The 27,638-nt window shown below is 40.3% G+C and overlaps 1 protein-coding gene across 3 annotated transcripts in view; it reads left to right on the top strand.

Moving 5' to 3' along the window:
• The window catches only part of LUZP2 (leucine zipper protein 2), a 1,804,399-nt gene that overhangs the window by 599,654 nt on the left and 1,177,107 nt on the right, over positions 1–27,638 (top strand). For all 3 annotated transcript variants that reach the window (XM_069623501.1, XM_069623499.1, XM_069623500.1), the window contains exon 2: positions 20,392–20,509. In XM_069623501.1, the coding sequence (XP_069479602.1) occupies positions 20,392–20,509 (118 nt within the window). The remainder of the gene's footprint in view (positions 1–20,391; positions 20,510–27,638) is intronic.

The following is a 27,638-nucleotide window of genomic DNA, read 5'->3' as shown; positions in this document are numbered from 1 at the left end:
TCATGTGCATCAATGAAAATTTGCAATCAACATTTCATCTGAGTCCATCAGTTCATAAAATGTTCCACATTTGCCTTCTCAGTGGAAGTGGCATTACTTTAAGTTTAAATTTTCCAAGTCAATTAAAAACAACGAAATAAAACAACTAACTAAAACAAATAATTAATATAACAAATTAAACTAAATAATTAAAATAATAAATACGTGGAACTTCATATGCCGGAACTTTTGTTTTGTCTCTTTTGGTATGTCCCGACCAGCGATGTAATTCGGTTCATTCGAGTACTCTTTCATCTTGGCAATCTTGAATCCACAGCAGTCATCTCTTTTGGCATTCCGGTTATTTTGTCTTCACCTCCACCTGGAGGCAGGCATCTTTTGGTCTTCATCCAGGGGACTCCAGGACTCCATCGTCTCCCATGGCCTCTGATCCCGGAACTTCCGACCAAATAATGTTAATTGTCTAAATCAAAATAGAAAATAAACAGATTAAGTACATAGCACAATACTAACTTCATCCTTTTGCCAAAAATAAAACATGCTTGGTAAAAATATTTCATTTTTTTTTTTTTTTTTAAATTAAACACAAGTTAAAAGAAGACAAGCAGATATTCAATATTTAACACACTTTCTCTCTGCACACCAACCATGAGCTTCCATTATATGTGCATTTATTTATTTATTTATTTATTTATTTATTTATTTATTTATTTATTTATTTATTTATTCATTTATTTATTTATATTATATATCCTTACATATATTACAGTGTTTATGTACCATCATAACAATCAACTTTTTTTTAACTTCTTTGTCACTGCCTCCTGATTACACCCATTTATTTTCTCAAGAGACTCTATCTGTTTCTACATGCTCAAGCTGCCTGATCTCATGCCTGGGATGGCATGGTTTGATTTGATTTACATGGACAAACTGCTCTATTGCTGTTTCACCTTCATTTTTCAAAATTTTATACACTACAGGAGAGACCTTATCTATAATCCGAAATGGCCCCTGCCAGGCTGCTAGAAATTTAGAATTTTTCTGTTTACTTTTTCCAAAATGAAACTTGTACACCTGACCCCCTACACTGTATTCCTTTGCTGATGTCTTTTTATCATAATATGACTTTGCACTGTCAGCAGCTCTTTCCAGATTTCTCTGCACAAAAGCAAATGCATGTTGCAAATGCCTCCTCAGTTCATCAATATATTCATGAACTGTGGATGCACTCACTAGAGTTTGCTCATGTGTTCTGTATAGTAGGTGTTGTGGTAACACCATTTTCCTACCTGTCAAGACCTCATGAGGGCTAACACCTGTTGCTTTGGCAGGAGTCGACCTGATTGCCATCAGAACCAACGGTAAACGTAAATCCCAGCTGGAACCTGCTTCTGCCACAAATTTCTTTAAAATATCCACAACAGACCTATTGCTTCTTTCAACTGTACCTGAAGACGCCGCCCGATATGCGATATGTAGTTTCCTTTTCACACCTAGTATTTGCCATACTTTACTCATTAGAGTACTTGTGAAATGACTTCCTCTGTCTGACTCAATTCTTTGTGGCAACCCAAACCTTGAGAACACATGGTTCACCAGCAATGTGGCTGCTGTTTGCGCACTACAATCTGGTGCAGGAATGCATTCAATCCACTTTGACATCAAACATACCACACTCAAAATATAACGGTGTCCCCTGCTCGACCTTTTTAAAGGACCTACATAGTCTATTTGCAAATCTGACCATGGGAGAGTTAGGCCTCTTTTCATCAATGGTGCTCTATGCATTGGTGAAGCAGGTTTAAATTGGGCGCATACTAGACATCCTCTAGTATATAATTCCACATCTTGGGACATATGTGGCCAGTAAGCATAATCTTTTAGTATTTCTAATGTTTTTTGTGAACCTCTATGGCCTGCAGTTATGGCATCATGTGCATGGTGTAGCATTAGTCCTCTGAATGAAAGGGGTACTACCCACTGTATTTGCCCTGTTATGGACTCTCTAATCATGAGCCCATCCTGTAATCTAATTTGTGTTTTGTTCTTTAATAACACCCTCAACTCTTCTTTTCCCATACAATCTTTTTCTGTTAAAGGATTTTGTTCAGGATCTATCAAATGATTATAATAGATTCCCAATATTTGATCATTCTTTTGTGCCTCAATCAAATCTTGGTCTGGCGTGTCATGACTCCACTGCACCACCGGTTGATCTACCTCCTTTGGTGCTTTAGAACGTGTCACTGCATCAATTTGTATTTCACCCATTAAATAATCAATATGTAGCAATTCTCCCATCACAGCCCCAATTTTAGCCAGATGGTCTGCCTTATCATTTCCCTCCTTATCCTCTCCTGGTGTTTTTAAATGCCCACGAATTTTTCTCCAGTATATTGTTAAATTATTTTCTGACACCAATTTGTCTATGGCTTGTATCATTTTTCCATGTTTAAGTGGCGTTTTGTTGTATGTAACCATGCCTCTTGCTTTCCAACCAGGCAAATACTCCACAAAGCTATTCCGTGCATAGTCAGAATCAGTCACCAGGACAATTTCACAGAACATTTTATCAACTGCAGTAGCAATTGCTTTATAAATGGCTGCCAATTCCGCCACCTGACTGCTCCTATCCCCAATCCTCATCCCTATACTGGGGACGCCTTCACATTTCAACCAGACATTTCCTATTCCTGCCACTAACTGTTTATTACTGTCATTTTCAATGTGAAAAGCACAACCATCCACATATACAGTTGGCAAATCCTTGCATGTTTTTTCATCAAAAGCTTTGTGTGATGATTGTTCAAATTCCTGCAAACTAGTTTCCACTTCCATTTCATTTGCTATTTGTTCAGCTGCACAATCATGTAAGTCAGCTAACCCTTGAGCAATTGGGCTCTTTTTATTTTGTCCATATCTCACTTCTACGGGAAAACCTTGTAATGCCAGCGTCCATGAAGTGATTCTGGATTGCGCTAGATTGCCTGATCTAATTCTTTGACTCTCTAAAAATTGCAAAGGTTGATGATTTGTTTCAATAATCACCTTTTCTCCCTGAACAATGGGGCGGAAATGTTGTAGCGCCCACACAGTGGTTAATAGGGCCTTTTCACATTCATTAAATTTCATTTCAACTTGGGAAAATGCCTTACTTGCATATGCAATGGTTTTGTGATTCAAATTGTGTTTTTGTGATAATACTGCTGACATACAATGTTCAGAAAAAACTATTTCTATAAAGAAATCCCTGTCCTTTATGGGGTATGCTAAACATGGTGCCTTTACAAGACATTCCTTCAATCTAGCCACTGCATCAGACTGCTCTCTTTCCCATCTCCAGGGAGTATTTAGTTTAAGCAGTTTAGTCAATGGTTGAGTGATTTCTGCATAATTCTCAATGAACTTTCTGTTATAGCCTGTCATCCCTAATAAACTTTTTACTCCTTTCACATATTTAGGATCTTTTAATCTTTGTATGGCCTCTATTTTCTTCCTTTGTGGATTTAGCCCACGTTCAGTCACTTCATGCCCTAGAAAGTTCACTTTTTTCTTGCACCATTGTGCTTTTTGCAAAGATACTTTGGCGCCTGCTTTCTGCAATTGGCCAAGTACATGTCTTATTTCATCAAAATGGCTTTTCAGGCTTTCATTTTTTATCAGGACATCATCCACATAAACTATTGTTCCTCTTTCCGCTGCATCCGGCATGGCCTTTCTCAAAAATATGCCAAATTCACTCCCACTATTGATGTACCCGAACGGAGCTCTAAGCCAGGCATATTGAGTCCTGTCAAATGTAAAGGAAAATAAGTGTTGTATCTCCTCTGCCAATGGCACACACCAATATCCAGATGTGAGATCTAACGTGGTAAATACATTTGAACCATGTATCTGAGCTAGGCCCTGATCAATGAATGGTAGTGGCCATCTAGATAATGGTACTCTTTTATTTAACTCTCTTAAGTCTGCACACAGCCGCCATTGACCATTTGGCTTTAACACACCTAAAATAGGCGTATTGGATGTGCTATGAATGGGCCTGATTATTCCCCGTGATTCCAAATTTTTAATAATCTCTGCCAATGATTCTAAACATGCCAGCGGTAGTCTATACTGGCGTACAAACACTGGATTTCTGCTACAACCTTCTGGTAGTGTGGCCACATGTAAATCAGTTAAACCACAATCATAAGCATCTTTTGCAAATACATCCTTAAACTCCATAAATATTTCCCTCAGGTCGTCTCTATCCTTATCGCTGTCACATGCATCCGCTAAGGAGATCTGCTCTTCTACCATTCTGGAAAATTCTGGAAACTCTTCTGGTAAAGGAATCTCAGCGCTTTCCTCTAACTGTGTGGCTGTGTCTTTTTGTAGAGCTGCCACTTTTAAATATTTTGGCATATCAGCTTCCACTTCAATGGGCTGATTTCCTGTTTCATTTTCATTTAAATTAAATATTATGCAATCCTCTTGATGGCAGCACACTGTCTCATTTGAATCATAAGGATACACAGAATGAATTTTAAATATTCCTTTGGGCTGAGAGTCCAGGTGTTCTGGCAACTCGCCCTTGGCATCTACATATTTTTCAGGAATATTCCCAATCACCATGTTATTTAAATCTGCCGTATAATGTGATTTTTGTATGGACATTCCTAATGGGGAGTTTTCCTCTAAATGAATATCCTGACAACCTTTATTATTTACCATGATTTTTACAGATCCCTCACCAATGTCTACCAATGGAATGTATTCATAATCCAGGCCTTGCTGTTTTATGGATTCATTCAGGCATACAAATGCATCAGAGCCTTTCATCTGCTGCCCATTTTTGCATTTCAGTGTTATTGCAAACTGTTTTGTAAATGCAGGAATAATAGTATCTTTCCTTATTTGTAATTCGACTGCATAAGGAACCAGTTGTGCACAATGATAAGCCCTTCTTTTGTCTTCAAATTCAGGTGCCGGACCACCTAGGCGTGACATTCTGTGCATGATGTCATTGCCCATGTAAAATTCATTTGTGCTCCACTCACTATCCATACATTATGGTAAATTGTTTTCTGCCCAATGCTAATTTTAAGCATGCATCTGCCTGCAATTCGGTTTTCAAAGTCTGGACTGTCCAACCCAGAAACATATTGGTTTTTAATCCTAAATTTCGGGATTTCTTCCCTCTCCATAATTTTTTGCAACAATTTCTCATTAATGAAACTCCTTTCATGTTCAAGTGTTAAAGTGGCTTTTATTGTTTTAAGATAATCATTTATACCAACATGAACCCATGGTTGCTCATCTTCCATGTGTATTTCTGCCAGAGTGGTAATGTGTTTTTCTGAATCTGTTTTAGGAGCAATATTCTGTTTTTATATGTTTTCTCTTTTAAATAGAAACGTAATGTGTGCTCATCTATGGCAGTCTGCCAATCTTTCCTTGGGTCCAAGTATATTTGTACAGGTAGTTTTTCATTGTCGCTCTGCATTTTGTCTTGACACATTAATATAACAGTGACAGTAGGTATGCAGCTATTCTGGAGATATACCTCCACAGCATCATTTGTTTTGGCAACGGTGTGACATTCATTTATATTGCTGTTTTGTGATTTTAGTTTCTTAGGCCTCAATGGTTTTTTGGTTAAGGACCACAGCACTCCATTCACCCCATCTATGAGAGGAGACAATCTTTTCAGGCAATCTGTCCCCATCAGAAATGGAATTTCACAAATAGATGTGATCAATACCTCTTGTTTCATTCTGTGCTTTCCTATTTTTATGTCAACCTCAGTTACACCTATGATGGGCACCTCCTCCCCATTAAAGTTATGCACTGGGCCTTGATTTGCCTTCACTGTGATCTGACTCTGTGGAGGCCTCCCTTCATTGATACTCTTTACCAGCTCCTTGGACATAATTGTGGCCTGTGCGCCAGTGTCAATCATAGCGAAGGTGTGGCATTTTTCTTCTACAGTGATGGGTGCATAATATCTGTCCTCAACTTCCTCTAATACACATAAGAAATGTGAATTCTTACTGATTTCAGGGCTCACCTTTCTCAGGTCTTTTTGACTTTTGGCTAAGCACATTGGTAAATGAAAAGACATTTTTCCCTCCTTTTTACCCATTTCTGTGCGAGATATTTTATTCATTTCTCCATGTTCAGAGGTTTTTTGGAGTGTGGCCACTGTTCGCCCATCCATCTGGGTAACATCAGAGACCACCTTACAACCTTCCAACTGAACATGTGTAACAACATCATTCAGCAATTTGTCATTTTTTAATTCCGTGCATTTGTGATCATTTAGTGTAATACCAGCCCTTTCAGCCTCTTCAAAAATATGTGGCTCAAAGAATTCTTCAGGTGATTGACTTGTACCCTCCTTGTGAGTATTTCCTTTTTCTGTCTGTGTTTGGTCATTGTTTTGCTTGCCCAGGGAAGGAGCTATGGCATCCCCACTTACTCCCTGTTCACTGGTATTCCCCATGCATGAGTCATTTTTCTTAAATCTGTTCCTTTGTTCTTTTGGAATTCCTAATGTTTCTTTTTCATTTGTGCAAATCTTTACTGTTTTATTTAGCTCTAAGTTAAACCGTACCTCTTTTTTAGAAGTATTTGCACTTTCTATCACAATTTCATTTACTGGTACTTTCATTTTTAATCCATTAGGCATCTCAGAGTCGTTATGCAAAATTATATCAGAGCAATCTGTCATTTTGGCACTGCAGTTATCATGAGTACTTAGTCACTTTTCGGAAGCCCCCCGGTCATTGCTATGGCCATCAGCCCCCTCTTTGGAAGGTTGTTTTTGCGCTGTATAGAGCTTTCCTATTTGCTCAGCTAACATTTTCACTTGGGCCTCAAGGCACTGGAACCTTTCCATCTCTCTAGGATCCTCTTTCTGTGGCCTAGGTCGATATTGGTTGTTTTCCCCCTGATTGGATCTATTCTGATACCTCTCAGGTGATTGATGTCGGTTGGGATGGTTTCTGAACTCTTGATTCATTTGTGGAGGGGAGCGGGTTGCACCCATCCTTTGATTATAGTCCCCTGGTGGGGAATCATTGTACTGGCGTGGATTGTAGTTCACGTTTTGCCTCATGTCCTGTCTCTCAGATTGTGGGTACTGGCCCCTATGTTGATTTCCATTATCAGTAAATCGATCCACATATCGGGGCCTATCCTGATTACCATATATCATGGTGCTGGGATCAAATCTGCTCTGTGTCCCCAATGACTGGTAGGGACCATCATTTCTTTGATCTTGATTTTGTCTCTGGTTATTGTTCATACCTGCCATATCAGGCCGATATCCTACCCGGGGTCTATCCCCTAAATATCTAGGGCTGATGTAGCTCTCTCTATTACTAGGATCATGTGTTTGGAACATTGGTACAGGAAATGGCGATCTTTGTTGATTACCCCTTTGTTCAGGTGTCACATTATTTTTACCTTGGCTTTGAGCAGACTCAAGGGACATTTTGGCTGACCTGATTTCCATTACTGTGGCTGAGGGTTCTTTAGATTTAGGCCTGGTATCTTTCATTTTATCACTTTCTCTACCCTGACAATAGAGTACCTCATATAGCTTTGTGCTTTGATGTACAATCCATTCAAGGGACTTGTCACGGTCAAATTCACGGACCAATTGGGATATGATGTCTTTCTGTAGCCCATAGAAGTATGCGGTTTTAAACTCATTGGAATTTGAGTCAAAAGATACATCAAAGCGAGAGAATGCTCTTTTTAAGTCTTGTAAAAATTGGCGAGGGGATGTATTAGGTCCAGCAGTAATTGTGTACGCGACTTTCTTTGCCTCCTGCAATGACTGAAAAGGAGAAAAATGACGCCTAATTTCTTTTTCAAACTCCAGCCATGTCATATTCTGCTGTTCATTTAATCCCCTTATGATGCTGGCCGTCGGGGCATCTAAAGTTAAATGGAAATATTGTCTGTACTGTTCCTTAGGTATCTGGAGTGCTTTAAAAATGTCATGCACCGCTTCTAAGTGATCCTCAATGCAGCATTCACCTCCCTTTTTAAATGGTTTGATCAGGGCTTTAATGGATTTCATTATTTTTATGGGGCTACTTGTTGCAATACATGGAATTGCACTATTTTGTGAGTCAATCCTGTTTTCAGGTGTATGAGATTGGTGACTGCCCCCAATGGGAGTATCAAATCCCCCAAGGGCGCTGCAACCAAGTTCAGTCACCGGCCCAGCCACTGTAGCACTAGCTCTTTGGGCATAGCTAGAATTCACCTCCACTCCATTGAATGTGGTACCCTGCCGCCTCTCCTGGGACCTGGGAATGCACATTTGCTGTTCTAAGTCCTTACACTTTTTAAGGAGTCTGGTTGCTTCATTTTGCAAATAATTATTTTCATCATTCATTTTATTAATCACCTCCTGCATATCGCACATTTGCATTTGGCATTCATTGAACTCTTTATTTCTCTTGTCTCTTTCTTGAATCATTTTAATCATTTCTTGTTCTGCACTCTGGAGATCACCTTCTTTTTCGCAATGTTCTTTTTGTAAAATCTGCATTTCTGAAACAACCTCATCTTTATCCTGCCTAATGTGATCCACTAAGGCTTTTAAGTGTGCCAATTCTTGCTCACTATCTTCAAATTGTTTCTTGCTTTTGGATAACTGAGTATCAAAGTCTCTGCATTTTAATTGCATGTCTTTTTGGCATACATCCAATTCTGCTCTCAACATTTCCTGATTTTTACTTGCCCCCTCTAATTCAGTCTTTAACCTGTTAATTAGCTGAGTATCATTCTCTTGCATTCGCAGGGACTTGTTTAAAATAAACCATATTTTGCCGCATAGCCGTATTAAACAGTCTTTCTCTGCACTTTTATCGGCTGCATTCATTAATCTTGTAAGGCAGACCTGAATTATGCTGCCTTCTGCAAAAATATTGTCTAGTTTTTCTTTCTGCACCTCACCCTGAATGCGGTTACTCCATTCTAACGTGCTATTCGAAGACCAATTCCCATGTGCAAATAACTTTGCCTCTAAATATTGCACTAGATCTGAGAATGTGGTTTCCCTTGGTGACATTCTGAAATTCGTTTTTAGTGGCACACTGCTATTATAAAATGGGTTCCCTTTAATGTGCAAATGGCAGTGTGAGACACGCTTGCCACGCCCAGTAGGTACTCTAGGATCACTTTCCCGGCCTGCAACGCACCATAAATATGTAGGGTATTTTGTGGAGATTTGGGGCCTGACGGTATTTTATTACCGCCGAAAAATAGCTTAGCAATAATCACTCTTTGTATTCAGATTTGGCCATGTGCAACAATAATACAATGGACATGCATTATTTCAGCACCCAGACCTGCATATTTGGTATACGTGGTTGGTGGTATTTTGGTGAGCATAATTCCCTTGTTTTATTTGTGGCCCCAATGTCCAGAATCCCTTATCTTTGCTTAGATTTTTAGTGTGATCACTAGAGAGACCTCAGACCTACATTTTAGGAATACCACATTTTTCAGTGATAGTGTTGGTGTGCCACCATGGGCGAACTCACTGACTTATTTACGACAGAGAGCTATATATGGTAGTCTTGTGGTAATTTCCACTACCTTATATACGGTAGGGAGCTATGTTCAGAGAGTCTCTCTTCCCGTTGGCTCATGTACCTCCAACGAGCTATGCTACAGTCACTCACAATTATTCATACTGATTCTGACATGCACACATCTGTCTTAAAATGACCATTGCACTGTTTAAAAATCTCCCCACATCATCGGCATTGTAATGGTAAATAGTAAATACACCACCCGTCTGTTTTCAAATATTTTTCTGTATTATAAAAGTTGCATTTAAACACGATCTCATTCTTTACAGAAATAAATAAAATGGTACAGTAAAAGCATTGTCTATGACACACTGCAAAGAGAGTGGCGGAGAACAGAACTCAAATTGCAACATTGGTATTTGATTAAGACACGCACAGGAATCCCCTTTCCTACACTGACTGCATATTTTCGTGCACACACGGCTCCCACGCTTATGTAATTACCTTATCTGTTCAGAGTTTTCTTCGGCTGTTCTCCTTCGGAATGTGGTTCCCTTGAAGATTAACCCCAGTAAAAGGATCGCCTTTCCTTTTCAAACCGGGGTCATTGCCTGGAATTCTTAGCTTTTGCAGATAGGAATGCCTCCAACCAGGAAAAAGTCTTCCTCCCAGCTCTGCCAAATCTTGACTGTAGCAGGACGCAGGAATCTGCATTCAGTCAGGAGTCCCACAGCCAGGTCTTCTCCCCAGTAGTGCAGAAAAATGTCTGCCTGTCTTTTTCCCCGATACTGCCCACTAAAACTTTCATCTCAGCCCTCTGTATGACGTGTCCCAATGAAATCCATCATCTCTCATCCTCCTACTCTCAACAATAGCTTTGCTTATACATTTGCAATTGTTGCAAATCTGACTTCCTTCTTCCTGCAGTTACTGTGCACAAAAACACGGAGAAGCAGGCAGAGAAGAGAAGAAAAAAAAATCTGCACACACATTTAAATGGCTTTCAGAGTATGCCTAATTCTGCAGTGGAGAACACATTTTATTAGTGGGTTATGTTAAATAAGGTTTTATTAGTCAGGCTAATGGTTAATGGGTTAGCTGTTAATTTTTAAATGTGTCTCTCGCACCATAGGCATTTCAGGTGAAAAATAGTGCGCATTTTTAAATGAGCACGTGTGCTTTTAACTGTAAAAATAGATTTGCATCTTATATGTTAAAATCGTTTTTGACTGAATAGCCTGTCTTTCCTTGTTAATCTGGTAACCCATATAGTAATGCACCGCACCCTTGTGGTGGTGCTGCGAAAAAAAATTGCTACCTGTGCAGTAGTGCTGTACTCTGTGCTGTTTGCTACCTGTGTAGTAGTGCTGTACTCTGTACTGTAACACGCCAAATATCCTTACAGGTCTGGGTCTAATATCTGTATATGATGAGGAGGAGGACAGGGCTAATAAAATACCCGACACATCATTGTCTGATCATATACCCTTTTATAAGATGCCCATTCTCTAGAACATTCTATTTGAATGTGGTTATAGGCCTGTGAATGCCCGAATACCTCAGTTATTCAAGGGGAATATACCTTTGATAATGTTTGCAACAAAAGTATTATTGATGATATAGTAGCACCAATTCAGTGTCAGCATCTAGCCAACACCTTTGCTCTCATGGCAACACAGCAAAGTGATCACAATCACATTGGAGCAGTACTGAGAGTGGGTGGGGTGTTGAGGAGAGGAACCTCGGTGATGTGATTGAGACAAGGCAAATGGTGGTAAGCCCATAAGGTGGATTCGAAACAATGGTGCACACTTATACAAAAAGCTGACAATAAATGCTCTGCTGAGATCATGGAATGCAGTAAGCTAGGCAATGGACCTAGGGTGGTCGTGTGGCACTTCAAGTCAATGGGCCTCATTACACGGAAGGCGGTGAGCCATGGCGCTATTAGCGCCATGGCTCATGCCGGTAAAATACCGGCACCGCCTTGGCGGAAAGGGGATTTACCGCCCCATTCCAAGGTTGGAGGGGCGGTAAATCCCCTTTTTTTGCGGTGCCGTAATTAGCTCCGAGGTCCCTTAGCGGGTTGGATTTTAACGCCTGCAAATCCTCCAACCCGCAAAGGGACCTCGTAGTACGGCGGTAAGGGTTAACGGTCACCGTTGCCATTAACGGTGACCGTTAACCCTTACCGCCGTCCGTGTAATGAGGCCCAATGTGTATCAGGCTTGGTGGAAAATCTGTGTATAAGGAAATGTAAGGTAACTTAGTATTAGTAGGCAGTTCTGACTTAAGGTGGGCTTTAAGAAATCAAAAAGGACACTTAAGGAAGTTCCAATACATCTTGTGAATAGTAGGGCGCTTATGGCAGCATATAAAAAAGTGTTAACAGTCAGGAAACAGGAATTGCTGGAATAATTGAATATGTTGGCTCAAGCAGTGAATAATACAGACTCATATGGATGTTAAGAGCTAAAAATGTGTCCACCTTGGATTTAGGTTGGGTAAAGGAAGTTGAGGTAAATGTATTTATGTATTCATTGGGTATTTATAATGGCGCTTTGAAACACAATTCTGTTGCATAATCGGCCTTACCAAAATTCTCAATAAAAATGAAATAGAATGCGGCTATACAGCAAAACTTGTTTTCTGGATACCTTGGTCCATTTCCTTAATCCGGTACAATGGCATACTGGCAAGGCGTTTCTTATTCTGACAGTTGCATTTCCCACCAAGACATTGAGCTTGGAATTAAGGCTCTCTGTCTGGGCACAATATTGCTTGAAGAGGTCCAAACAACCCCAAGGAAACAGCACCCACTGAAGAGCCATGGGGTACAGAATCCACAATAATATGGTTTATGGGCAGGCGGACCTTTGGCTTTCCCTTCTCACTTCAGTTTGTAATGCTACTATCGAGATAAGAGACATACCTAAACATTTCAAAAAGGGGTTCCTTTTCCAAGTCTTCAAAACGTTGTTGAACGGTTCCTTACCTGTGCTGTTCTGTTGTGAGGACTCCATATTCCAGAAAGCTGAGTGGTGACTGTGGGTCTTAATCCTCCTTTTGAGCCGACGCTGGTGAATATAAATTGCACCTGTGGTGTTGAAGCGTTGCATACTTTGCTGACTGGTTCCTTACCTGCGCTGTTCTGAGGTTGCGAGGACTCCATAGTCCAGAAAGCTGAGTGGTGACTGCAGGGCTAATCCGCCCTTTGAGCTGCCCTGGTGAATAGAAATTGCAGCTTGAGTGTTACATACTTTGCTGACCGGTTCCTTTCCTCTGCTGTTCTGGAGCTGCAAGCACTCCATATTCCAGAAAGCTGAGTGGTGACTGTGGGTCTTAACTCTCCTTTTGAGCCGCCCCATCTGAAAATAAATTCCATCTGAGATGCTGAAGCCTTGCATACTTTGCTGAACGGTTCCTTACCTGTGCTGCTTTGAAGCTGCAAGGACACCATATTTTAGAAATCTGAGCAGTGACTGTGTGGCAAATCAGCCTATTCAGCTATCCCTATGAATGAAGCGTCTCGCCAGCGGTGCAACAGCGATGCACACAAAGCATGCTCATGCAAAGGCCATCACCATCACACCGTCATCCAGCTGCTTGGCTGAGCTGTGATTGGTGTCATCCATTCTCAGCACGACGTGTTCCTCTTCCGTAGTGTCTCATACTGTAAGTCCTCTCACCCCCTAGTTCATCAGTGAGTGGTGGTAGTGTGTCCCATTCCTTTGCTTCACGGAAGCATAGAGGATGCCTCTCGAAAATCATTAAGGCACATATGGCGAAATTGGCTGCTGGCCACACAAAAATCACCAAATTCTTTCATGCACGCTCCTTCAGCGAGTCTGGACTTTCCCCCGCCACAGTGTCTCGCCATGGATCTTCCTCTATGAACATTTTGGGAACTAAACAAGTGGCATCACTTGAAGTTGATACTGAGCCTGCGAACAGCATTTTGGATTTAAACTTGATTGCCTCTTCTCAAATTTCGTCTGGCCCATGTGTTCAAGCATCTGACATTTCTATTATAGCTGGCCGTGACATCGGCCCTAATACTACAAAACCTACTCGTACTCTGGCTGTCGCCCAAATAATGCTGCACAGTGGCATATTGTATGTTGCGAATAAAGGACAGCTGCATAGTCCATTGTCACCCATAATGAACTTCAATTTTTTAAGAACTTGAACTACACTCTTCAGCATGTTCCTCTAGGATATTGCCTGAGAATAATCAGCACAATCGGAGAAGGATGCAGTCTCATCCCCTACTGTGCATTTGACAAATTTTTCGGCTGATGGTTTAGTCTATATGACTTCCTCTACATCATGCACTCAATTCTTAGTGCTAGAAAATTTGTTAAACTCAGTTCTAAAAAACATAATCTTATTACCAATGTGACCAATGCTCGTACTGTCGTACTATCTGAGTTGCTAGAATTGGTTAAGCCTTTGCAGCCTCTCACAAATCTAGCATGTTCGCAAGATTTATCCATCGAGATATTTGGCAACCCGTACGGAATAATTAAAGACACTGAGGCAAATTATCTGGCTATGTCCTTTCACTCTGTGTCACATGCAAGTTGCGCCCAAGAGGTTTATTTTTTAAACATCGAAAAAGCACGTTATGGCAAGGTGTGAGTCATTAAGTGAAATTCAACAGACGCCTAGCGCTTTAAGCCATATAATGTCTGTGGCTGCTATCAAGCCTGCACCTTTAGCGAAACATAGTAAGAACACATGATTGTGAATGTTCTTATATCCACTTCAACAGCTTGATTGAGCATGCACTTGCATACAAGAGGTTGAATTGAACTGATATGCCTGTGGGGAACAGAAACAAATTATGCACATGGTGATCAAAGGAGATGGGCATTAGAGGTATGTTTAATGGTTGTGTGGTGCAACACACGACATGCTTGAGCTGTAGGATTAAAAAAGCAGTTTGATCTGGGCCTGCTTGATTAAATATGTGCAGTCACACACAACACAATTACATACATTGCATTGGAGGAACAGAGCAAATATTTGGGGTGCTGGAAAATGTGTTGGAGTTGGCATAACAGGCTGTGGTTTTTATTGCTGCTACTCTACTACTCTGCTGCTGCTTGATCTCTTGCCACCTTTGATTCTATTGGTCATGGAGTCATGCTAGGTCGCCTGGCAGGGACCACTCTCTCAGGCACCGTCCTCACCTAGTTCTCTGCTTTTCTTTCGGGCCATCATCAAAACCTCTCCCTTCCTCTTTTCCTTTCTAAGGTGGCGTAGCTCACCTGTGGTGTTCCCCAAGGGTCTGCCATCTCCCTGATCCGATCTAACGCCTACATTCAACCTCTGACCAAACTTATCTTATCCCACCGCTTCCTTTCCTAATCATATTCTGACGACATTCAGATCCTGGTCCGCCTCAACCTTTCCATTCCTCAGTCAGCGCACAGGTTCCGTGTCAGGTTGTGTGTCTGTCTGGAGACCGTGGAGGAATGGATGCGCAACAACTGGCTCAAATTGAAAGGTGAAAAGACTGAGGTGCTGGTGGTGGCCCCCCTCATCATCTTCTTTCTGGACCTATGACCTCTGCCCTTATTCCCTGGGTAATTTTACTGCGCCAGTCTCCATTGTTAAAGATCTGGGGGTGCAACTTTCTTCCCCCCTTTCTATGGAGCCACAAGTCGGCATAGTTTGTCAGCAGGCTTACTTTCAGCTTAAACTTCTTTGGTGTGTACTCGCCTTCATCCCAGCACAGCTTCATGCCCCTGCAGTTTCTGCTCTCATAACCTCCTCTATCTACTACTGTAAATGCTCAACCGGCCTATATTATACAATGACTACAGGTCCTTCAAAACTCTGCTGCAAGGCTGGCTACCTCTTCCCCCCGTTTTACCCACATCTCTCCCATTCTTCAGCTACTTCATTGGCTCCTGGTCACCCAATGCATCAAATTCTAACCCCTCTCTCTGGTGCCCCAGGCTGTTTATGGTCAGTGAACTGAATATTTACAAGCCCAGTTCCAGATGTATTTCACTGGCCAGGCTCTGCGATCTACTCATGACTGTCCAGTCGACATTCTTAAGACTAAATTCAGTCTCATTGGGGACTGCTCCTTCTCGGTAGTAGCCACTTGGCTATGGAATTCCCTGCTATGCCCTCTCAGGGCCAAGGTTAATCACCCTGTTTTCCGTAAGGCTCTGAAAACCCATCTTTTCTCATTTCCTCTTCTCACCCCCCTGCAAGGAGCACCAAGATGCCTCCGGGCAAAGGCCACGCTTAATAAGTACCCACAATACAATTATCAGGTTGATTGGCTTTGTGATGCAACACATCACCTGATTGATCAATAGGACAGAGCAAATATTTGCACTGAGTCAGCTTGATTGAATGGCCACTCTCAAACACAACACAGTCAGTTGAATTGCTTTGGCGTAACAGAAATAAACTGCCTCCTAAACCTAGTATGTCTGTTATCACAGCACATACTCTACTGTGTCACCAATCTCGATAATTGACAAACACACATCCATAAAAATACAAGCATGTATTCTTACCGAACTCACTCCCTGCATCTTTTTCACTTTCCGTTCCTCTTTTCGATGATATTGCTTAGAGCAGGGTCTGGTTACCACGTGCAGATGTAGCACTTTGAAACTACTATGGTGATAATTTAGTGCAGTACAACAGCATAGTAACATAACATGGCATAACATATGTTGCTGATACGTTATTGGTACAATAATATGCACTACACTAACATGAATGCTCTCGTCTGCTCGAATATTCAATTCAAAATATAGAATTTTGCAATCAGAATCTGTGATCGTGTACATTGTGTTATTACAAAAGGGTTATTAAAGTAGTTGCTTCAATTCTAAGTTCTCATAAACCAAACACACTGTTGGGAATGGTCTGTTTTAGTGAAATTCCTCCACGACTGACTCAACGACAATATGCCCTTTTCTAGGAACAGGACGCTCCGATGGCTCCTGAGGGAGCATGTGTATAACTTAAGAAAGGGAGGCTTTCCCCTACCCCTTGCACTTCCCCCGCCCTCTTGCCTGCACTTGCACGTTCTCAATGCCACTGGGCCTCGTAACATCGTTTTGTTTTTATTGTTTTTTATCCTTCCTCGTACCCCTCTCTTGACTCGTCGCACCCTGAAACACTTGTGTATGGACGCAATATAAATTAACTATCTAATCAAAACTGGAATAGTTTAAAGTTGAATTCAAAGCATTTAGCTAAAATAAGCTGAATTATTTTTCGAACAATAATCAATCGCCTGGATTATAATAAGATCGAGCATGTATTTCCCTTATTTATTACAAAATCATTAGATCATTAGCATTTAATCGAAATATTTAACATTACATTAAAATTTGGTATTTTGATGGATCTTTCACATTTATTATACCATTTTGCAACTGTGTAAAAATAAGGAACAATAAAAACATTCATCAGACTTCATTCTTTGCCTGAGATGCTACATGGGCAGGTGGTTTGGTTTCAAGCTGTGATGGCTCGTATTCACAGGATTTAAGTATGTTCTTTCCAGCCTGACTTCTCCAATATAATATGGTATTTATTCGGAAAAAAAGCAGAAGCAAATAGTTAAGTACTTTCGAGCTGCTGATATAGTCAACATGTATGTTTAAAGTAGAGTGCACCACAATGTGTATCTCATTCTTGCATCTTCTCCTTCTGCAATTGACAAACAATTCTGAGACCACTCTCTTTAAAGCACAACTTGTATCTAACTGAATGATCAACAGGCACTCCAAATATGACTCCGAATTCTTGGTGCAAAGGTCTGCAATCAGTGGTTCATCAAATGTGTTGTAGCACATCCCCATAATCACTTGTTATTTACTATGCTGACTTGGGGTGATCAGAGTTGTAGTCAAAACATGTGCAGAGCCAAAGTTTGCACACACCTGACCTAGCCTCTACTGTTGACCCTTCACAGAAATCTGCCTCCTTCCCTTCTCTCTCCCCCATCCTATTTGCCTTAGTCACCAATGTCAATCAATGACTGTTGCATCATATGTGTATAAACTCGTGAACCAATGACCGATTTCATCCACAGAAACAAGCCACTGCCCACCCAAGTACATATTGTGACCCTCCACGCTTATGTGTGCAATGAAACATCAAACCAGTTCAGGTTTTGTTTTGTGTCATGTGGCAAAACCATGTGCTGTTTTGTTTTTTGTTGGTTTCCTGCAACAGAAAGAGAAGCATTTGTGCGGGTTTCGATCTGTGCTAGTTTCGCCCATCGGCACAAACAACCTTTTTGCTTTTTATTTCCGACCTATGTTCTTTTCTGACACAATTCGCGCTACTTTCACACCGCTGCAGGAGAAACTTTGCATGGTACTTTATGATCCCTGTTGGTTTTGCACTGAGAACTCAGAAACTTTGCGCAGCTCTTTTGGTGGGTAGTTGGAAAAGTGTTTGTGTGCGTGTGTATAATAGAATAATAGAGAGAGAGAGAGAGAGAGAGAGAGAGAGTCAAATACAGTCAAGTAAGACTATGTAGGTATTTATTGTATCCTGGAGTACTGGTCTGCCAGCTTCCATGTCTTCTGGTGGAGCCCCTTCACCAACCCTTGCCCTGCCAATGCCACCTCTCCCTCACAACGGGTACGGGGAGAAAACAAAAGACAACGTGATAGTTAGTTGGGAAGGTGTGTGTGTGAAAGATAACAAAGAGAGTGAGAGAGTAAAACATCAATCAAGAAAGACTATGTACTTATTCTTTCCTGGTAGGCTGCTATTTCAGCTTCCTTGTCTTCTGACAGAGGCCCCATCAGCACCCTGTTGCCCCGTCAATGCCCCCACTCTCTCACAACAGTCCAGGGGAGAAAACAAAAGACAAAGTGGTGGTTACTTGGGAACGTGTGTGTGTAAAACACAAAGAGAGAGAGAGTCAAAAGTAATTCAAGAAAGACTTGGGAGGTAATTATCCTTTCCTAGAGTGCTGCCCTGTCAATTTCCTTGTCTTCTGGCGACCCCATCAGACCCCTTGCTCTGTCAATGCCACTGCTCCCTCAAGACAGTCCTGGGGAGAAAACAAAAGTGGTGGTTAGTTGGGAAAGTGTATGTATGTTTTGAATTTCTCACTGAGCCCCATTGCAAACGTAGCGCTGGCATGGGTTACGTTACTCATGACATATAGTGTGCATGCACACAAAGCATATTCGAGTGCAAGTCATTGGCCCAAAACCAAAACTAAAATGGACAGAGGCACGCGTGTGCTCGAAAGCGGATCTTGCACCCCTCACAAAATACAGGATGAACACATTCGGAAATCAATGCATCTGAACATGATGAAAAGCACATGCATCTGATCACAAATGGATCTTCAGCGTGACCCGAAACCATAGGCATAGGTGCGCAAAACCAAATTGTCTATCCCATGTGAAATATGAGACAAACACGTTTGAGGAACTTCACATCCGAAACAAAAAAAGAAATACGTTGTGGGTTTGGGCTAAATTACTGAGTGAGCTTGTGCTTTGCTTCGGTGGTGTTCATTGTACAGAGAAGGGAAGCTGGTGTGCAATAGGAAACTTTGCATTTCACAGCCCATTTGTCAGGTGTGGAAATTCTGGACATATCCGCAGGTGTGATGCTGGTAATAGTGATGGAACAGGAGAGAGGAGCAGAGCAGAATGAAATCTGATAGATTATGTTTTCGCCCTGGCAGAGCAGAATCTAACAATTTCGGCCAGCCCTACTAACAATATATATTTACTATAGGATACCATTTTTGGGCCTTGTTATATGTATGCCGGTACGGAAATAACATGCTGGCAATAATGTTTACCGGCATGTTTCTGCACCAGCATACTACAAGTTTGCTGGCAAGGGTATTTTCCAGTAGCTCTGAGCTGCTGGTAATTCGGGCACCCCACCACCAAAAAATGCTGCTATTACCAGCACCAATATTACCAGTGCCAGTAATATCACCAGTTCCCTCAATGGATTCCGATGTGACTCCATGGAATGGGGAATACCCACCCTTACCAGCACTTGTAATCTGGTGGGCATTCCGGCAGTTCAAGTGTCGGTCACATTAATTGCATTTGGTGGTATCTCACTGGATTTACTGGTGGGATACCACCAAAGGTATAATGAGGACCACATTTTTGGAATGATTACGTCAAATTCAACTATCTGGTTTCCCACTCTCTGCACCCTTTCGCTTGTTTTAGGTCTCATTTGTTTGAAGAATGTATGCAGCAAAAATAAAGATCAGATATGATTGTGAATTACATCACATTTGTAAACCTAAAGGGCAATGCCACTAGAATCGTATCAGATATAGCAAGCCAGAAAAATATTTCAGTACCCACAAGCATATCTCAAAAGACATCCTCACAGACAAAATTATGATTATTATTTTTTTTATCATTGGCTCTTGGTGTCGAAAGAAATGCATTCTATTTTTGAATTGCTGAATTGTCAAAATATTAGTTTCTGTGCTAAAATGTATTTAATGTTTTAACATGATGTGTTGTTTTTGAAAACCGAAATACAGTGAAATAAAGATATTTGATCTGCAATGGTGCTAAAATCATTTCTATACTACTGTGTGAACAGATTCATATTGATTAGTAAAGTGCAGTCATACAAATGTTTTAAATGACATAAATAGCATTTCGCTGTGCATGTTAACTTTTCAAATAAACATTTTACAAAATTGTGTGCATGTTGTGTCAATTACATGTTGTCTGCAATGTATTTCAATTAAGCAACATTGACACTGCTAATTTTAATTTAAAGGCATGTGATTGTTATAGTAAGATGACTGACATGTTTTGAAAGGTAATAATTATAGATAACCTTTTGTTAGACAGGGCTATGAAGAACTGGAAAAACAGCTAAAAGAAGTCTTCTTGGAGAGAAGTAACATCCTTCGTCAGCTGTCAAAAACGTCAAAAGAACTTGAAGGCATTAAAGTAAACCTGCAGGTCAGGCTTTGAAATCTGAATGGTGTTTATTGTCAGTGCTTTTAGTAATTCAATTTTCACAATATTTCCAAATAAAAAATCGTCTTGCATAGGGATAGATTAGAAAGCATATGTGATTTCATTAAATAATTACATTGTTGTATTGTTCAATGGTTTCATTTGATGAGTTTCATATTCATTTTAGAAACATGCTTGAAGTATTGGCCAACACAGGATTATGATTTAAATGATATTTATTTCCAAATCATTGTATAACCCACCAGATTCATAGGAAGGAGACATTCATGTGAGAACATCTTCAACAGTAGCATCTTTCCCTTGATGTTCTACATTCTCTATTCTATGACCCTGTGTTCCATCAATGCCAACCACTACACCATAAACACATTGCATATAAAGCATGCATTAACAAAGATACTACACACCTCGCTTCCTTACACACTAACAAACATTTGCTAATAAAGTAAAACTTAACTATATACAACATTTACAAAATCACAAGAACAATTAACGCTTCTTAAGACTGATCTAACTGATCACATTTCAAATTGTCTTACTTAACATAGTCCTTCAAATACGCAGGTCTCTTACTAATCCACTTGGAATGCATATGTTGTGCATCATCATTACTAATTTTGTTACTTAATTCATATTTGTCTTTCCTGAAATTGACCTTCCTATTTTCACTCATATTGGTTAAATCAACATCACCCTTTGAACACTTACACACTCTGTTTACGTTCTAGACTCTGCCATCTGACACTTTTACCACTCCATGAAACCTTTCTACAACTTTTGTTATGGGTGACCATTTCACAGAACCAATTACGGACATTGCAGATAGTTTTATCATTACTAAAACATCAACTTTCACTTCACTAACTTAGACTGCTTTAACATACACTGTTTGGGGAACTATGGTCAGGAACAGTTTGAAAATCTTCCTGTGCTGCCTGATCAGGTTTAACAGAATATGATAAATGTAAAAAAAATGCCGGATTTGCATTATGAAAAGTCCATCAGTGTCATACTTAAAAGATATCATTTTTGGAAGCGTAAAAAAGAAAATAGAGAAACAGTAGAACAAGTCATCACTGATTTATGTGGGTTAGCCACTACAAGTGATTTTGGAACCAACTTGGAAGAGCACCTTCGTGATCAGTGTATGTTGAAGTGTAAGGACAGTAAAGTAAGGGGTGCCTTATGGGCCAAAGGAAATCCTTCACTGGTTGAAGTTCTCAGGATTGCAAAAGATGTTGAACATACAAACAAATGTGTAAAAGAACTAGAAAAAAGAGAAGAAGCTGATAATAGAATAAAAACAATTGATGTTCCAGAAGTAATGTATGCACAAGAAGGCAATGGGAAAACCACCAAAAAGAGACAAGCAATCAAGAAAGATCAAGTATATAAAAGAAAGAAGGGGTCAAAATTCAAGTACAAAAGATGAAAAAAGAGAAGGGAATGATATTAAGAGGAAATGTTTTAGAAGTGGTAGCATATATCATATTGCTAGTAGTGATAAGTGTCCAGCGTTAAAGAAAATTTGCAAGAGGTGTAACAGGAAAGGACACCTTACGAGTTGGTGCAAAACCAAAGCAGAGCATATTGATTGTGTTGATGAGTTATGTGAGGAAGTTGAAGGGTGTTCCTTTATGATTGAAAATTCAGATATTAATTTAGTGGAAGATTGTGATGCGGATATAGAAAAACCTATGGCTGACATACAGATTTGTAATTCGGTTGTTAAGATGGTCATTGATTCTGGTGCTAAATATACATTACTACCAAGAATAATATTTGATCAACATTTCAAAGATATTATTAAATTAACAGATATTGAAGTAAAGCTGGTTGCATATGGTGGTAAATGGATTGAATTGGAAGGATGGTTCTGGTCGACCATGAAATTCAAAGATAGAACAGCAGAGGGCAAAGTATATGTGTCAAAAAGGGTCTACATCCTTTGTTGAGTTGGTCTCATCAGAGGAGACTAAAAATAAGATTAGACCCCAGCGCAGATGAAATGGTGTAGCCATAGATCAAGGTATACAATTTGAACGTCTAGAGTGTCATCCAGTTTTTAGGGAGGAACTGGTAAGCTTGAGAAATTTCAGACATGAGACAAGAATGAAATGCAGTTTTGTTCCTGTTGTACATAAGGTAAGACCAGTTCCCATAGCAATTAGCGGTGCTGTGAAAAAGGAAATGGAAAGAATGGAAGAACAAGGTATTATTGAGAGAATGAATATTCTGAATGGGTTTCGCCTTTGGTCGTAGTGCACAAGCCTAATGGGAAACTTAGGATCTGTATTGATCTTAGATCAGTGAACAAATGCATAGTGCCTGATAGACATCCTTTGCCAAATATATTAGAAATGTTGGGTTCAATCAGAGATCCAAAGGTTATGAGTACACTTGACCTCAAGTCTGCTTATCACCAAATTGTGTTCCAAGAATGTAATGGCTTTTATCACAAGTGAAGATTTATTTCAATGTAAGAGCATGCCCTTCTGGTTAATCTCTGCAGCTGCAGTGTTTCAACGTATAATGTACATTTTATTTCATCATATTGAAGGTGTCCTGTGCTTTCAGGATGATGTATTAGTTTGAGGAAGAGATAACAAGGAACATGATGATAGAATGTACAAAGTGTTAAATATATTTCTAGAAGCTGAAGATTTATTTCAATGTAAGAGCATGCCCTTCGGGTTAATCTCTGCAGCTGCAGTGTTTCAACGTATAATGTACATTTTATTTCATCATATTGAAGATGTCCTGTGCTTTCAGGATGATGTATTAGTTTGAGGAAGAGATAACAAGGAACATGATGATAGAATGTACAAAGTGTTAAATATATTTCTAGAAGCTGGTCTTACGCTCAGTAAGGAGAAATGCAAATTCAATAGATCACAAATACAATATTTGGGACATGAAATCTCTGAAAAAGGTATCAAACCAAAACATTTCTTACCTACTGTGTTGACTTGTGGTTGGTTCTAGTGTTAGTTCGTTGTCCATTAGGATTCCAAGATTTTTGACAACTTTGGATGGTTCTGGTGGGTTTTCCAGCTTGGTGGGCTATGAAATGTGATGGTTGATCAACAGGTCGTTGGGTGTGACTATGATTTTGGTTTTGTCAAGGTTGAGTTTAAGGTAGTTTGTAGTCATCTAGTGGTTTATTTCAGTAAGACAGTGAGTGAGTGTTGGGGTTTGTTCTTCACTGGCATTGATTTTATAGATGACTTGAGCATCATCTGCATAGTTGTAGCAGGCAAGGCCATATTTATTTATGAGGTAATCAGGGGAGTCAGGTAGATGTTGGAGAGTAACAGAGACAGTGATGAACTGTGTGGGACTCCATATGTTGTTTTCTGAGTTGCTCACTTGATTGGCACTATCCAGGTTGTTTCTGTTCTTTCTGTCAAGAAGGATTTAGCGACAGGAGAGCTCTGTTGCTGATCCCAATATTTTCTAATCTTTTGATGAGTGTGTTGTGGTTGACTGTGTCGAAGGCTACTGAGAGATTGAGTAGCATTAGTGTTGAGTTGACATTAGAGTCTGCATTGTTCTTTAGATTGTCCAATATGGCTAGCAGTGCAGTTTCTGTTTTGTGTCATAGGCCTGGAACCTACTTGTGCCTGATCTAAAAACCAGTTGTTTTCTTCATATTCCAAGATGTGTTCATAGATGTAGATTTCTATTAGTTTCGCCTGGAATGAGATATTTGAAATTGGTTGGTAGTTGGTTAGTTCTTCAGTGGTTCCCAAAGGATTTTGGAGGAGTGGCTTGATGTAGACCAATGATATGCCTTGTGTATAGGTTCATGTTGTTAGTGAGTTGTTGAAGAGGTTCAGGTAATATTCTGCCGGTCTTCTCTGGGTGAGGATGATCTTGTCTTGTGGGCAGGGGTCTGCTGGAGAACCTGCTATGTTGCTCAACTTTTTTTTAATGTAAAGGGACGTGAGGACCAGAGGGAGATCCCAAGCTGGCATCCCTGATTCAGCCGATGGTTGAGATTCAGTGCAGCTTTTCAGAAACTTGAAACACTGCATTCTGGAAAACAAGATCATTGGTACTGCACATCCTACTCAGATGGCCACATGATTTGATCAAGCCTTTCTGAAAAACTTGATCAAGTGAACTTTCGTATTGAGAAAAATAACTAAAAGTGCCCATCTACTCTCGTCTCAAAATAAGTGTTCAAAGAAAGGGGTCATATTCAATGCATTTTTTCACATAGAGGAAGAAACATCCTGAAGAAAGCCCAACAGTCATCTGTCAATAATGTTTAGATCAACGTAATAGGACACATGGGTTGAAAAATGTGTACACAACATGACGGCCTGAACGACAAGCTTTCAACCTTTTCTCCCTTTTCCCTCCATCTACGTGTCTCAATAAACATGAAGACAGCCCCTTTGTTTTATTATTATGCATATTGTTTTTCAGATCAAAGGAAACACAAGAGCAGTGTTATAGTGAGACAAATGTTGAAAAGCAGCTGAATCACATTGCTACTACCCACCCTCCCAACAAAAAAAAAACATTAATTATTTTTTTATGTATTCTTTATATTCAATGTTATAGTGGTGTGTGATTAAATGTTTGTAATTTGTATGAATATATTGATGTTTTTAGATCACTAAATTTGTTTAGTTTGGACCATTATATGCCATGTTTGACTATGGCATAAGAATAGAGTGTACTGTGAAATAGAAGTGTAGATGCAGTAGGGGTAACCAGTCGCTCTTTCTTTGTATAGTCTCATAGGCTTCTTCCACATCAGCAACTACGTCCCCTTTAACAAAAAACTGATAAGTACCCATTGTTAATACATGCATATCAACAATTACACGGTTCATACTGAATAACACTGTCTAAATACAGATTTAACTGTAATGACTGTCATTATTCTTTGAGAAAGCCCAGGCGATGGCGAAACACTAGCACATGCATCCATTTGGGAGAATGTTGGCACCATCTACAAACCTGAAATGAGATACCAATAAAGCCTTAACTTAAAAACACCCAAAAAGTATTCTCATTATTTAGAAGCCCAAGCACATGATCCAGACCCAGCAAAACTGGCTTCCCTATTTTTACTATTTGAGTGATTAGTGGGTCCTCACTAGGTTTTCTGCTGCCGGGCTAACCAATCATCAACATAACTTCCACTAATGATCCACTCCATCGCCTTAGGCCAGAAACCAGATATATTTATCGAAGAGGTACCACATCCGATCTGCTCTGGTTGACCCATGATCATTTCTATATGCCTGTCTCTCGCAAGAGCATAACCTAGACAGCAGGCCCTCCCATATTTCGATCAGGTACATTAGTTGATTTCCATTTAAGTAGGATTCCATTATGATCAGCAAATAACACAATGTGTTTCAACTTCCTGATGCACCAATCTTCCACCTCAACAACAGTAACAGAGATCATTTCACTAGAGTTGGAATAAAACCAGAAACCTTTGCAAGCCCATGAATAGTATCCCCCAGAACGACTGAATCTGATGACAATACCAAAATAAATGCCCCAATGACCCAAGGTGCCAACGTCTTCTCCAGCACAATTGGGTATTAATTTCATTGCAAACATCTTTACAGGGGTATAATAGAAGTGTTGTATGATTTTGAATTATATTTCCCTTTTACCCAAATTATATGATAAAACCATGATCAACGAGAAAATCGTATATATGTATATCTGTGCTATTCACTTGATCCCCAGATCCTCCACCCATTTAGTCATGAGTACAGCATTTCTCCCTAGATTAGTTGGAATGCAGCAAAGATAAAAGGTCTTAACTCTAGCCAAGTTAGACAGGTCCTGGTCTAGCGCAGACTCAGTTTGCTGGCTCTGGAGTAAATTAGGCTTTCAAAATTGGATACATAATCAATTAAATCAGTGCAGGATGTACTAGTCATGCAGTTGGTGCGAGGCCCAGAATGACCCTAGCACCTCCAAATGGTATCAGAGTGTGATCCTCAAAAAGTGCCATGATGCGCGCATGTCAATCTTCCACCCGACTAAATTGCTGTAGTCCATCTGAGCATGTTTTTATCAGAGCCTGTACACTAAGCCATGGTGGGTTTGTGTTTGGGTCAACCCCAGTAGGTTTGAGCATTTGGGATCAGTGTACTATAGTGTACTATAATAGGCCCTGCAATAGGATGTTTTTTGATGTGATGTGGGAGCATTGAACGAGGGAGAGAAATAACTTCTTGGGGTCTAAAGGGCAGAAGGATGGCCAATCCACCAGCTGGAGGTGTCATCCAAATCAAACCATCTCTTTATACAGCATTCTTGTGCCACCAAGAAATATGATTGCCAGGAGGGAAGTGCAAACCCCCTTCTTGCTTAGTTTCCTGTAGTAGCTCTTTATTCAACAAAACCTTTATTCGTCTCAAAATTAACATCCAAATCTGTCTATCCAAATCCTAGCTTATATGTGTGGGCATAGGCAAAGAAATCATCTGCGCCGGCTATATCAGTTTCTGTAAAATATTAATTTTTACCTAGTTGATTCTTCCCATAATTGACAATGGTAGAATGTTCCATCTGAGCAGATCAGTTTTAATTCTCGTCATTATTGGGCAGTAGTTATTTTGAACCAAACTATCGATCTGGGTGCTAACTCACACTCAAAGATATATAGGTGTCGATTCATGGAATTAATGTGCGCCGAAAATTCCTGCGCAGAGGTGCCAAAACGTGCGATTCGCAGTAAAAGTGCGAAAATCGCAGTGCAAGTGCGAAAATCGCAGGGAAACCAGCACACATCGATTCATGGAAGGCCGTGCGCGAGAAAAATATCGGATGTGCGCTGAACAAGTGCACAGCGCACGCTGGCGCACAGGATATCTAACGGCGTGCGCCACAGCGAAATCGCACATAGCGCGGCACACACAACAAAAGTAGGCGGAACACGGGGCGTAACACTCGGAATGGGGAACAACTCATCAAAATGTGGGCGTCACGGGGGAAGTACAGGAGGCAAGTGCGCGGAACGGCCACACGCTCGCCTACAACACGTATTCATGGAATCCAATAGTGCAAACCAGTGCACGGTCAAACCAGCGCACAGGCCCAAACACGTCCGCCACAAGAAAGCAGGGGG

Source organism: Ambystoma mexicanum, chromosome 11 (assembly GCF_040938575.1).
Source record: "Ambystoma mexicanum isolate Mex_15411 chromosome 11, UKY_AmexF1_1, whole genome shotgun sequence".
Taxonomy (NCBI): domain Eukaryota; kingdom Metazoa; phylum Chordata; class Amphibia; order Caudata; family Ambystomatidae; genus Ambystoma; species Ambystoma mexicanum.
The sequence above is the reverse complement of the archived record's forward strand: the minus strand, read 5'-3'. Positions and strand labels throughout refer to the sequence as shown.